This window comes from Prionailurus viverrinus, chromosome B2 (genome assembly GCF_022837055.1).
Source record: "Prionailurus viverrinus isolate Anna chromosome B2, UM_Priviv_1.0, whole genome shotgun sequence".
In the NCBI taxonomy this organism is placed as follows: Eukaryota; Metazoa; Chordata; class Mammalia; order Carnivora; family Felidae; genus Prionailurus; species Prionailurus viverrinus.
Genome location: NC_062565.1, coordinates 50,407,089 through 50,420,302, shown reverse-complemented (window position 1 = coordinate 50,420,302; position 13,214 = coordinate 50,407,089). Strand labels below are relative to the sequence as shown.

General features: G+C 41.3%; 1 protein-coding gene across 1 annotated transcript in view; it reads right to left on the bottom strand.

The window, feature by feature from the left end:
* Positions 1-2,399: 2,399 nt before the first annotated feature.
* TMEM14A (transmembrane protein 14A) overlaps positions 2,400-13,214 on the bottom strand; it is a 43,703-nt gene continuing 32,888 nt past the window's right edge. The window contains exon 5 of the mRNA XM_047857775.1: positions 2,400-3,124. Within this exon, the coding sequence (XP_047713731.1) occupies positions 3,013-3,124 (112 nt within the window). The 3' untranslated portion in view covers positions 2,400-3,012. The remainder of the gene's footprint in view (positions 3,125-13,214) is intronic.

Here is a 13,214-nt window from a genome sequence, read left to right as displayed (position 1 = left end):
GCTCCCCCAAGAAATGCAGGATCTATGGGGCTGAGCCCAGGGCCCTAGCCCCAACTGGCCATTTTCATAGTGTGAACTTCCCCACAGCTGCATAGGATGGGACAGACAAGTACACAGGACGCATGGCCTGTGTCCTTTATGCCTACCCAGGGTTAGGTCAGTTCAGCCCAAGCAAGATGTGCCAAGCTGTCTTCCTAGGAGGCTCCCAGTTCCCTTTGCATGGACCTGATCTCTGTCCAGCCCTAGACTCCTCAAGTTGTTTATGAGGAGTTTGTTATCTATTCTTCCTACAATATATTCTCATATTTTGCTCCAGGACAGAGCTTCTCAACCTCATCACATCTAGCCTTCCCCAGTTTCTAACATATTTTATAATCCTTTCTTATTATCCTGAGGCAAACTCCATAACATTTACCTCATTATGGCTGGTGCTCTGAGTACAGGAAGAGTAAGATACCATCTCACCTCAAAAAGGGTGGCTGAAGAGAGGTTAGTGAAATGCCTACTTACAAAGCTGGGGTAGCATTAAGATACCTCAAGGGGTGGTGATACACTTGGGGCTAGCCACAAAGGGAGGCCTCTACCTCTCCTACTCTTGATGGGACAAGGGCAGAAAGCAGTACAGGAACCAAGTTGCAGGTACAGGAAAGGGCCACCCTGACAGAGTAGATGGCCTTTACAGAGGAAGGCACTCACTGGCAACCCAAACTACCAAGGACACAGTGACAATTAATAAACATCACAAATGACTGGAAATTATCATCATGATTTCTGACTGGTTTGCACTATAGCTTTATCCAATATTTTGCCATACATAGTTTGGTTAGAAAACAAAAGGAAATATTATTTTTTTTTAATGTTTATCTATTTGAGAGAAAGAGAGCATGAGTGGGGGAGCGACTGAGAGAGAGAGGGAGAGAGAGAATCCCAAGCAGACTCCATGCTGTCGGTGTAAAGCCTGACATGGGGCTCGATCTCATGAACTCTGAGATCATGATCTGAACCAAAATCAAGAGTCAGATGCTTAACTGAGCCACCCTAAAAAGAAATACTGTTAATTTTCAATATATATCCTGCCTTACATATTAATTCATATTTACTATACAGATGTCAAGTGTTTTGAATATCACTCCTGGGTAATCTGTGACATAAAAGGATAAAGATGTTTGTTACAAAATAATTTACATTTGGTATATGACCCTTATACCACCCACCATTTTCTTGGAGGGATTATATAGATATAATTGAAATGAAAATAGATATTAATTTCTCTGACTATACTGGGGAAATTGGGTCAAGATTTGAGGTATTATACATGGTAACTTGCCAATTTTCCAAAATCTTCTTGAAGAACAAATAAGTATTAGAAACATTTTGCCAACCAGAGCTGGTTGGACAAGGCATCCATGAGTCAGCACAAGTATTATTAAAAAAAAATTTTTTTTAAGTTTATTTTGAGAGAGAGAGAGAGAGAGCATGAGCGGGATAGAGACAGAGAGACAGGGGAGAGAGAGAATCCCAAGCAGGGTCCACACTGTCAGCAGAGAGCCCGATTTGGGACTCAAAGTCACGAATTGTGAGATCATGACCTGAGCTGAAACCAAGAGTTGGACGCTTAACTGACTGAGCCACCCAGGTGTCCAGAGGTCCGCACAACTTTTATCTGTATTGTCTTTGATCTATTTTTTCCTTCTACCTTTCTCTCACAATCTTTGCTTACCTCTTCTCTGCACTCAATAGCTATGTTTGAAATATTTGTCCTTTGAAACTTTGAACATAATTGTGACATTCTAAGTCAACAGGCCAGCCAAGGATACCTAGTAGAAAAAAAAATATTTAGACTCTGATCTCAGAAATTGATGAAATCTTCTCAAGGAAGATATTATTCTCAAGGAAATAGTATTTAAATAGTTTATTTTTGTTTCATTCAGTAAATGTTCATTGAGCACCTATTTTGTTCCCTGCATTTTTCTAGGCACAGAGGATGCTATGGTACATATAAGAACATTTTCCTGCTCAGATGACAAGTAAATAAAGAAATAAATGAAAAATTTATTATGGTTAGTGATAAGTGCTGTAAGGAAAATAAAACAGGGTGAGGTGATGGAGACTTTTTAGGATGGCAATGGAGAAGTGGTTAACTTAAAATGAGTAATCATAGAAGACTGAGTTCTAAATGACAGGAAGAAGCCAGGCATGAGAAGATCCAAGGTAACAGGATATTAGCCAGAGGTATCAGTGAGGACCAGGTCTTGGTCATAAACAACTTTAGTATGTTTCAGGCACAGTAGTCAGGCAGATGTTGTGGGAACATGATGAGAAAGTACTGGAAGATGAGGTCAGAGAGGTAGACATGGGTGTATCAGTTATCTATTGATACCTAATTAATCAGCCCAAAGTTTAGTGACTTAAAGCAACAAACATTTACTATCTAACACAATTTCTGAGGGTCAGAAGCTTGGGAGAAACTTAGGTAGGTGTTCTGGATCAGGATCTCTCAGGAGGTTGTAGTCAAGCCATCAGCCAGGGCTGTCATCATCCGAAAGCTTGATTGAGGATAGGTGATCCATTTCCAAGATGGTTCACTCACATGGCTGTTGGCAATGGACCTCAAATCCTTGTTAGGTCTGCTTCTCTGTAGGGGCCGCTTCAATATTTTCATGACAGATCAGCTAACTTACCATAGCGCAAGCAATCCAAGGGAGAGCAAAGCAGAAACAGCAATGTCCCTTATGATCCATTTTCTGAGGTCACACTTCTGATGACAGTGACAGACTAGAGACTCACCTAGGATGAGGAAGCAGTTGGAGAGGAGAAGGCAAGTAGAGTGCGAGCCAGGCAAGAAATCCGAGGAGGTGGTTTCTATGAAGCAGGGGAGAGCCTGGAAAGTGTGGCGTCATGAAGGAGAGGAGCATGAGGACTGGAGAGTGAACACTGAAGTTGCAGACAGGAGGCCACTGCTGGCCTTGATGAGAGCAGCCAAGTGTGGGACAGAAGGCCGACCAGAATGGGTTAAGGAGGAAATGGGAAGTGAGGAGTAGAGACAGCAGACACTGACCACACTTTTGAGAAGTTTTGCTCCAAGAAAAGGCCGATGAGTGGGACAGTAGACTTTCTCTGAGATCTAAAAAAAGAAAGGGAATGTTAAATAGGTTGGGCTCAGTTTCATTTGCAATTGTGGGAAGTTACCTACGAACAGCAAGGCTGTGTACTACAGTGACAGATTCCTAAAGGCACTTAAGTTGTTGGTACCAGAAAGGTCCTGTTGCTCTGGAAAGTGTGCCATCTAGTGCTCAGCCATGGCGTCAGAGTCATGCTAACTTCTTAAGAGTAGGTTGGGCCTCTTTGGTTCACAGCACTCTGTTTGCTGGAACAGAGAAATTGCTTTTTGTTATAAATCTTAAATCTACATTGGAGAACAGCCAAAAGAGAAACTCAACATTTCTGACTGAAAAGCTGAGTTGGAAAGTTCTCCATGCTTCCCCTCAGCACCTTCCAGATCATTCCTCTTTATTTCTTACTTCTTCATCTCTTTATCTTCATCCATCAGACCCCTATTAAGTGCCCTTTTCCATTGTCTACAATCTATAATATAGATTGGACTGATGCTCCCACAAGCCAGAGATTGCCATGCAACCACCAGCAGCTAGGGGAGGGGCATGGAACAGATTCTCCCTCACCACCCTCAGAAGAAACCACCCTTGTTGACCTCTGGCCTCCAGAACTGTGCGAGAATAAATTTCTATTGTGTAAGCTGCCCAGTTTGTAGTAATTTGTTGCAGTGGCCACAGGAAACAAGTCCAGCTACTTTTTGATAAATAAGAATGAATACACATCACAACATAGATGAATCTCCAAATAACGATGCTGAGTGGAAGAAACCAGAAAGATCAGAGCACTTATTGTATGCTCCCATTCATATGAAATTCTAGAAAACACCAACTAATTTATCATGATAAGAAGCAGAGGGCTAGTATGGGGAGAGGCAGGAGGAAGGGATTCCAACAGGGCATCGGACATAATGTATTTGCTTTACTGATTGTGGTGAGGCTTCCACTGGTGTATACATATGTCAGAACTTATCCAATTGTACACTTAAATTACAGGTACTTTACCATAGGTCAGTTATGCCCCAAACATAGTAATAATACTAATGGAGGCAAATAGCCCCACAAATCTACCCTGTAGGTAGTCATTCTAGACAATCTGTCTGCTAACCATTCTGCCTTGCCTGCCACCCTTGCCTCTGGCATGTCACCTTCTAATTACAAACTGACTGAGATCTCTCCTGTCATAACCCCTTAGCCACTTACATCTCCACCCCTCAAAACAAAAACAAAAACAAAAACAAAAACAAAAACAAAACAACAAACCCTGCAAAATAAATCAAAACAGTCCTTCTTTATCCCTGGCTGGTCTCCCCTTTGGCTATTTCCTTCCCTCTTTCTTCTCACTTCCAAGGCTCCAGGAGTCTACATTCTGGCTATATGTCCTCTTGCCAAAGGCCAGAGTCGTGAACTTTTGTTTCATGACCAATGAACTAATCGCCATCTTAGTCCTATCAGTTCAAAGGTGTCTTCTCAGTTCTATGTTGTTTGACCCCTTTATTGCAAATCTAAGCCCACCTTCCCTTTCCATCAGCAACTTTCTTCCAGGGCCTCCCTGCCCCCCACCTTCCACCAAACTCTAGTGCTCCCGTAATCCTGGAGCTCCCTTTTCTTAGTTTAGTGATTTATATGCCTTTCTTGCCAACATGCTGTCACACTCATTGCACCCAATCCTGCTTCTTTTCAAAAGGACAGAATTTTCACAAAATGAATAATAAGTTATCAGCGACAGCCCTCCCCTGTCCAGAGCTCGGGCTTGTGAAGAATGTTAGGAAAACCTTCCAGAGTCTGACACTGGGCATCAAATGCAACATTTGAGAGGGCAAATTGGATGAGCCTCAAGAATGACATGACCACTATCCCACACTCCCTAAGCTCCTTTCCTTCTTATCTTGAAATGTTCTCTCCACTGCTGTCTGCCACTCTATCAGTGCCTTTTCCATCAAGACACCTTCACTGATGGACTCAATAATACTGGGCATTCCCACAAGCGCTCCTAGATATGAAGTTTCTTTCCATTCTGTGCATGAGTGTGTGTGTGTGTTCAAATTTTTAAATTTTATTTTATATTTTATTTTATTTTAAGTTTATTTATTTATTTTTGAGAGAGAGAGACAGACAGACAGAGAATGCAAAGACGAGAGAGAGAGAGAATCCCAGACCGGCTTTAGCCATGTGTGCAGAGCCTGATGTGGGGCTCAAATTCTCGAACCACTAGATCATGACCTGAGCTGAAGTTGGGCGCTTAACCAACTGAGCCACCCAGGTGTGTCCCTTAAATTTATTTTGAAGAGAGAGCACGAGAAGGGGAGAGGGACAAAGAGAGAGAGACAGAGAGAGAGAGAGAGAGAGAGAGAGAGAATCCTAAGCAGGCTCAGTGCAGAGCCCAATGCAGGGCTTGATCCCACGACCTTGGAGTCACGACCTGAGCCAAAATCAAGAGTGGGATGTGCAACAGACTGAGCCACCCAGGCTCCCCTCCCATTCTGTTTTCATGTCCTTAGGTTATAGTATCCTCAGCCTAGCCCTGGGGAAGATATGCAAGGGAGTGGTAGTAATCAGTAGTGTTTATACAATTCCTACTCAGTAGGAAGGTGGCTATTAGGCATTGTAGGTGAAAGCTGGGCCCCATGCACCAGAGATGGGGATGCATGGAAGCTGATTAAAATTCTTTCTTTTTTTTTGATCAACAGAATCAAATATCCTTTATTTAATATTTATTTTCCTTTCTTCTATGTACATTACAGCAGAATAAAAATTGCAGTACTATTGCCCATAAAACGTTTCACTGGCATATTAACCTCCAAGTTTTCTCTGCATAGTTCTCACCCACCTACCCATCTACCTACCTACCTACCAGATGTGGGGGTGGATGACCTCCCTACTGTGGGGATATGTGTTTATAAGATCCCACAGAAGTCCCCCAAAATGGCTAAAAGTGACCCAAATTCAAAAGTAGTCCTGAATTTTGTCTGGTATCAGCTATGATACGGGCTCCAGACACAATGTGAACCTCTGGATGATGTTATCCTTTGTGCCTATTAACTGCTCAGATTTCAAGATTTCATATTTGCTGGTGAATTTCCATGCCTCACTACCAAGATTAGTACAGGAGGGAAGTGGGGTGAACTGTAGCAATGATTTTCAATTTACTTGAGGGGCAGACTGGCATAGTAATTAAGAGCTTGGATTTCTAGCCTTTCAAATTCCAGTTTTGCTTCATACACAATGTATGATCTTGAACAAGTTTCTTGACTCTTTTGCCACAGTTTCCTCACGAGTAAATGGGGGTAATATTAACAGAATTTACCACATTGGGTTATGAAGATTAAGTGGGTTAATACACATAAACTACTTAGAAAAGTTCCTGGTACTTGGTAAATCATCAATATTATTAGCTATAATTATAATAATAATTATTATTATTTTTTAACTTGTTTTGTTTTTTATTTTTTTTAATTTACATCCAAATTAGTTAGCATATAGTGCAACAATGATTTCAGGAGTAGATTCCTTAGTGCCCCTTACCCATTTAGTCCATCCCCCATCCCACAACCCCTCCAGCAACTCTCAGTTTGTTCTCCTATTTATGAGTCCCTTCTGTTTCGTCCCCCTCCCTGTTTTTATATTATTTTTGTTTCCCTTCCCTTATGTTCATCTGTTTTGTCTCTTAAAGTCCTCATATGAGTGAATTCATCCAATTTTTGTCTTTCTCTGACTAATTTCACTTAGCATAATACCCTCCAGTTCTATCCATGTAGTTGCAAATGGCAAGATTCCATTCTTTTTGATTCCCGAGTAATACTCCATTGTATATATATACCACATCTTCTTTATCCATCCATCAATGGACATTTGGGCTCTTTCCATACTTTGGCTATTGTCGATAGTGCTGCTATAAACATGGGCGTGCATCTGTCCCTTCAAAATAGCACATCTGTATCCCTTGGATAAATGCCTAGTAGTGCAATTGCTGGGTTGTAGGGTAGTTCTATTTTTAGTTTTTTGAGGAACCTCCATACTGTTTTCCAGAGTGGCTGCACCAGCTTTCATTCCCATAAAATTCTCTTGTTATACCATCCTGACCCTATTGTTCTACCTCAAAACCTACCCATACTTTTTCTGAGGTTGCCCTAAATACTGGCTCTTCCCATGTTATTGTGAGAAAATGAGGAAGGAAGATTCAAGCATCAAAACTTGGCAGCTGTCTTACCCTCAATACATCTAATCTCCCTAGTTTAGATGAATAATGGCAGGGGTCCAGAGAGGTTGGGGTTTGTCTAGGGTCAGAGGGCTGGTCAGCGGTAGGAGCAGCCTAGAGGCCATATCTCCTGACTCAGACCAAAGCCTCTCTCAGTTACTCACTGATTCAGGAAATACCTTTTGAATCTAGCCTGGGATGTTGCAAGGGTGCAGAGATACTGGGCTGAGCAAGATGGACAAAGGCCTTTGACCTCAAGGAATTTACATTTTAGTAAGAAGAGATAGACCACAAACAAACAAATAAATACCACAGTCATAGCTTGTGATAGAGATATGAAGAAAATTACACAAGGACTACAACAGAGAGTAGTTGGGGGGCAGGTGAGGGGAGAGCTCTACTTTATTTTTTCCCAGTATTATGGAGGTATAATTGATAAATAAAATTATAAGATATTTTAAGCGTACAACATGATGTTTGAAATTCGTAAACATTGGGAGAGGATTTCCTCCACTGAGTTAATTAACACATCCATCAGCTCACATAGTTACCTGTCTTTGTTTTATTTTTTGTTTTGTTTTGTTTTGTTTTGTTTTGGTGAGAACATGTAAGTTCTACTTTCTTAGCAAGTTTCAATCATGCAGTAGTGTTACCAGCTATAGTCACCATGTTATAACATTGGATCCTCACACTGTTCATCTTATAGATGAAAGCTTATCCTCTTTTACCAGCAAGAGCTCTACTTTAGATGGATGGTGAGGGAACGCCACTCTGGGGAAATGACCTTTAAGATGACACATACGAAGTGAAAAGAAACCAGGCAGGCAAGGAGACAGGCAAGAGGGCTCCAGACCAAGGAACCAGGCTTTGAGTGGGAAAGCCTGCAGTGTTTTGTGGACCCCAAACCAGAGGAGGCTGGGCTGGAGAGTGGGGGATAGGAGTGTGGCCTGAGATGGGGTGGAGATGCCAAATGACACACTACTACCAGTCCTGTCCTTTTATTCTAGATGAACTGGGAATCCAATGTCTGGCTTCTTCTGTAAGATTTTGCCCAGATGATACAGTATTTGGGGAGGTATAATTTCACATTATAGATATTTGAAAATATACCTTGAACTATAGAAGAAAAACTCATCTGCTTTTGCACCCCCATCCCCCAAAAAAAGGATGACAAGAAAACTGAAAATCAGTCGTAGTGTGTGGATTTGCCAAACTAAATTAAATTGCCTTTCTGGAATTTAGTGGATAAGTATGTTGGTATGATTTGTAAAACTTGTAAAAAAAAAAAAAGAATTATAATGATGTAAAAAGGATGGAGCCCACTACAACTTTAATTGAGACTACTCTTTGCTGGGTGTAACTCACTGAGAAGGTAACAGTGAATGAAAACATTTTAACAGAATCATTTAAATCTATCAATCCCTATCTATCTATTCCTACTTAAACTTACCAAATCATTTCAAAAACAAAAGGAGCTCTGGAATAGTGGGAATAGTTGCTTCTAATATTGTACTTTATAAATTAATATTTTAATGCTAAGCTTTCTTGAAATGAAGCTTATAGTACAAGATTGTATTTGTACAGTCACACATATACTCCATGCACATATACATATATGAGGAAAACACGTCCTAAATGCTGACGGGCTGAATTATACCTAAGTGCAAAGTTCCACATTTTAAGATTATTTGACACTTTAAAAACATTAGATTAATATTTAATAGGTCATTGGGATTTGTGAAAAGAATTGATTTTGCTTAAATGTTTCCCAATATAGTGTAAATAAGTTGACTTGTTTGCTTACCTAGCTATTGTCTAATTATTTTACAAAGCTTCATTTTCCACCTATTGTAACAATTCAGTTCCAAGAACCAAGCAATCCTCCAGCAGCGATACTGAAGTACAGAATTTTCCAAATCAGAGAAATATGTGTCAGGACATCTCTTTATGGGAGCAAACTTCACTTCATTTTATGTCATCAGCAGGCCAAAAATTCTCCATAAACCAGAAAATATGCATTCTATACCCAAGGACACATGAGAATGCACTGTGTGCTAGGCTTCTAGATTAGCTCTTATAGAGGGGAACATCATTGCTCTTTCTCATAGATTAGCCAGGAATCAATGTTACTAAAATCCAGTTTCAGGAGACAAAGCAAAATGGGGGCATGATGCCAAGATAAGTAGAGATAAAATTCCAGAAGGCTAGGCTTACAATAAAGGAAAAAGACATGCAGTTCCCGGTCTACTTAATTCCTTTTATTCTTACACCCTTTAAACAATGGATTATTACCTTTTTTTTTTAATTTCAGATGATCACTTGAAAGCTATGAAATTATCTACTTAGCAGGTTTACCTGCCTGCTCAAGTTCTTCTACCTAGAATGAAATAAAGCAATAATTGCTTCTAATCCCTTTCCTTTCTGAAAATAGGTGGGGGGACGTTGTGATCAGTGCTCTTAGACTCTACTGAGCTTTCTTATGATTTCCCTTGACCTCCATAAAGGACAGATTTGGAAGCAGTTACAAAAGGAATGACAGCTGGAAAGAGTTGGTGGCAGATGGTATTCTATTAATACTTATTGCTGGGAGATCTGTTTGGGGTCCTTTGTAGGAGGAAGTTCAATACTTTCCCTTAAGCAAACAGTTCAGTTGTTCAAATCCAGTAATTATGTTACAGCGTGTTTACTCTATGTGTAAGTCACAGATACTAATAATATATCTAATGTTTTTATTGACAATAACATGTAGCTTTAATGAAAGCCCAGGTTACAATTTGAATGGTTTAAAATGTATTAACCATATTGATTTAGTTATATTTGCCAAATACTCTTGTTATTCCCTCACCTCACATTAGTATGTACAATTTGGAACAAGTGGACTGGGGACTTAACCATTATATGTTACATATACAGGGGCTCTCCCACCTGTCACCCTGGCCCTTCTCTGGTTTCTTTTTTCTCCAAGGTACAGTTTTCTCTAGTAAGACTCAGATAAGCTGCCTCCTAGGTCAAATACTCATAAATGTCACAGTCCCCATTTGGGGGGTGAGTGGGCAGATGAGTTGGGGGCAGAGGCCTTTCACATCCCCTAAAAGTTGGGCAGGTGAGGGGGCAGGATAATAGTGAAGCCCTGTGCTGGTCTAGTCACCTGGAGAAGGGGGTGACCCAAGAAATCCCTGGTTCAGAATGCTGGGGATGCCCCCACTTGGGGGAAACCAAGATTTGCCGACCCAAGGGAGAGCAGAGGGGACAAGCACTTGTGCCTCAGGCTGGTGGGTCTCCTGGGAACTGCGCCCAAGAGTGAGTGCTTATGGTGAGAAGGGTCTGGACAGGGCACCCTTGGCAGTCTTGCTGGAGATCAGGGTACAAGCCCTATGGATGGCAGGTGAAATTCTGGGTGGCTCGGGTCCTCCCCAGCTCAGGCCCCTACCTGTGCTTATCAGTGCCTCCCCAGCACATGACCCAAGGCTGCCCACTGGCCTCCAGTCTGTGGGAACCAGCCCAGAGCTGATGGAACCAGACACCAGGGACCACAATATCCAGCCCCGGGTCCTCACAGGGGCCTCACCAGGCTCCATGGACTCAGCCCCTCTTAGCCAGCTCCTCAAGATGACATGAGAATCAGAAACTAATTGTCCTTTGGGAGGATTTGTAAAACTTGTAAAAAAAAAAAAAAAGAATTATAATGTAATGATGTAAAAAGGATGGGGCTCACTAACAACTTTAATTGAGACTACTCTTCGCGGGATGTAACTCAATGAGAAGGTAACAGTGAATCAAAACATTTTAACCGAAATGGCCAGATGGGAAGGTAGGTCAGCTTGCAAGCTCCCTGGGCCTCAGACTTTTCAGAGAGAACTTTTCAGAGTGGATACCACAGGGTGGAGATCCAGGTGAATCAGTTCACAAACTCAATAGTGCATTTTTAAAAAATATTTCTATAACTGAGTTTAATTTCTATTTTGAGCCCCATTCCACCAAGGACACAAACTAAATCTAGGCTGAGCATTCATCCCACACATTCATCCCTAAATCTGGAATGAATACTGTTCCAGATCTCCTTGTGGTTCAGAAGTCACCCCGGGGCCTTTAAAGCTTTAGTCCTTTATGAATAACATCAGCTTTTGCTGAGCAATTAAAAAATGTTTTTATGATGGGAAATTTCATACATTTAGGAAAATGGACGAAAAGTATAAGAAACCCATATACCCCTTGCCCAGGTGCAGTAATTAGCAACAAAAGGTCACTTGTGTTATACTTACACTCTCACCCATTCCCCCTCACAACTGGGTTAATTGGAAGCGAATGCCAATATCATACTATTTCACCCATAAATACTTTGATATGAGTGTCTGAAAGATATGGATTTTCTTGGTTTAGAATAACATGCATTTATTATTTCATAGTTTCTGTTTCTATAGGTCAGGTATCCAGCTTTGGGTTAATTAGATCCTCTGCTCAGGGTCTCTGAAGATAAGGATTCTTTCTGAACATTCCATATCACTATAATACCTAAAAAATTAACAGTAATTCCCTTATCTGAAAAGTTCACAGTTCAAATCCTCCAATTGTGTCATATATTTTTAAAATAATTGCTCTCTTAAGATCAGAAACCACAAAAAGTTTCTATATATTGCATTTGTTTAAAGAAACTCTTAAATCTGTTGAACCTATAGCTTCCTCCTGCCTCTCTGATTTTCATGCAACTTTAAAAACTTTTAGGGGCGCCTGGGTGGCTTGGTCGGTTAAGCGTCCGACTTCGGTTCAGGTCATGATCTCACGGTCTGTGACTTTGAGCCCCACATTGGGCTCTGTGCTGACAGCTCAGAGCCTGGAGCCTGTTTCAGATTCTGTGTCTCCCTCTCTCTCTGCCCCTCCCCTGTTCATGCTCTGTCTCTCTCTGTCTCAAAAATAAATAAACGTTAAAAAAAAACAACAAAAAACTTTTTATCACCGGAATATAAGACTAGAGAGTTCTTTGGGAATGTATTAGTCACTTGACCTGGAGAACAGTGCTTCTCAAACTTGAATGTGCATGTAAAGCCCTCGAGATCTTAAAGTGTAGCTACCGGAGGGTCTAGGCTGAAGCCCAAGCTACCTGCAGTTCTAGCAGCTTCCCAGGTGCTCCATATGTTGCTAGCCTCGGGACCACTCTCTGAATAGCAAGCCTGTAGAGTTCCACATTGTAGATTTTGCTGATTTTGCTAATTGCATCCCTGAAGTGCTCATCTGTTTCCTGTATTTCCCATAAATTGGTATCTCGAGGCTTGACCAAATTCCAGGTCAGTTGTTTTGGCAAGAATTCTTCACTGGCAGTGCCGCACGCTTTCTACTGTATCGTATTAGGAGGCCTGTCACGTCTGGTTGTCCTACTTTTAGTGATGATAGATGTTTCGAGTGCTCAGCCTAACCTTTCCATGCTAGAGATCTCTATCAGTAGTTTTAGCAGCCATTGTCCAGATCAGTGGTTCTTAATGCTGACTGCACATTAGACTCACCTGGAAAGATTCTAAAAGACACAGATGGCAGGGTCCTCTCCCAAATCAATGTGGGGCCCAGGCAGAGAGAGAGAGAGAGAGAGAGAGAGAGAAAGAGAGAACATGCATGCACACTTGTGCACCTGCGTGTGTTTTAAGCCCCTAATAGGGTGATTCTAGTAGGCATCACATAAAGCTGAAAAGCCATGATTTTCAAAATGGTTTCCAAAATAATATCCTCAACTATCATTTTTTCTTCATTCATTTTGCTGAGCTTTTAATGGGTAAAAGTGCTCTTTCTTTTTAATGTTTACTTATTTAGAGAGAGAACACGAGCGGAAGAGGAACACACAGAGAGAGACACAGAATCCAAAGCAGGCTCCAGGCTCTGAGCTGTAAACACAGAGCCTGATGTGGGGCTCAAACCCA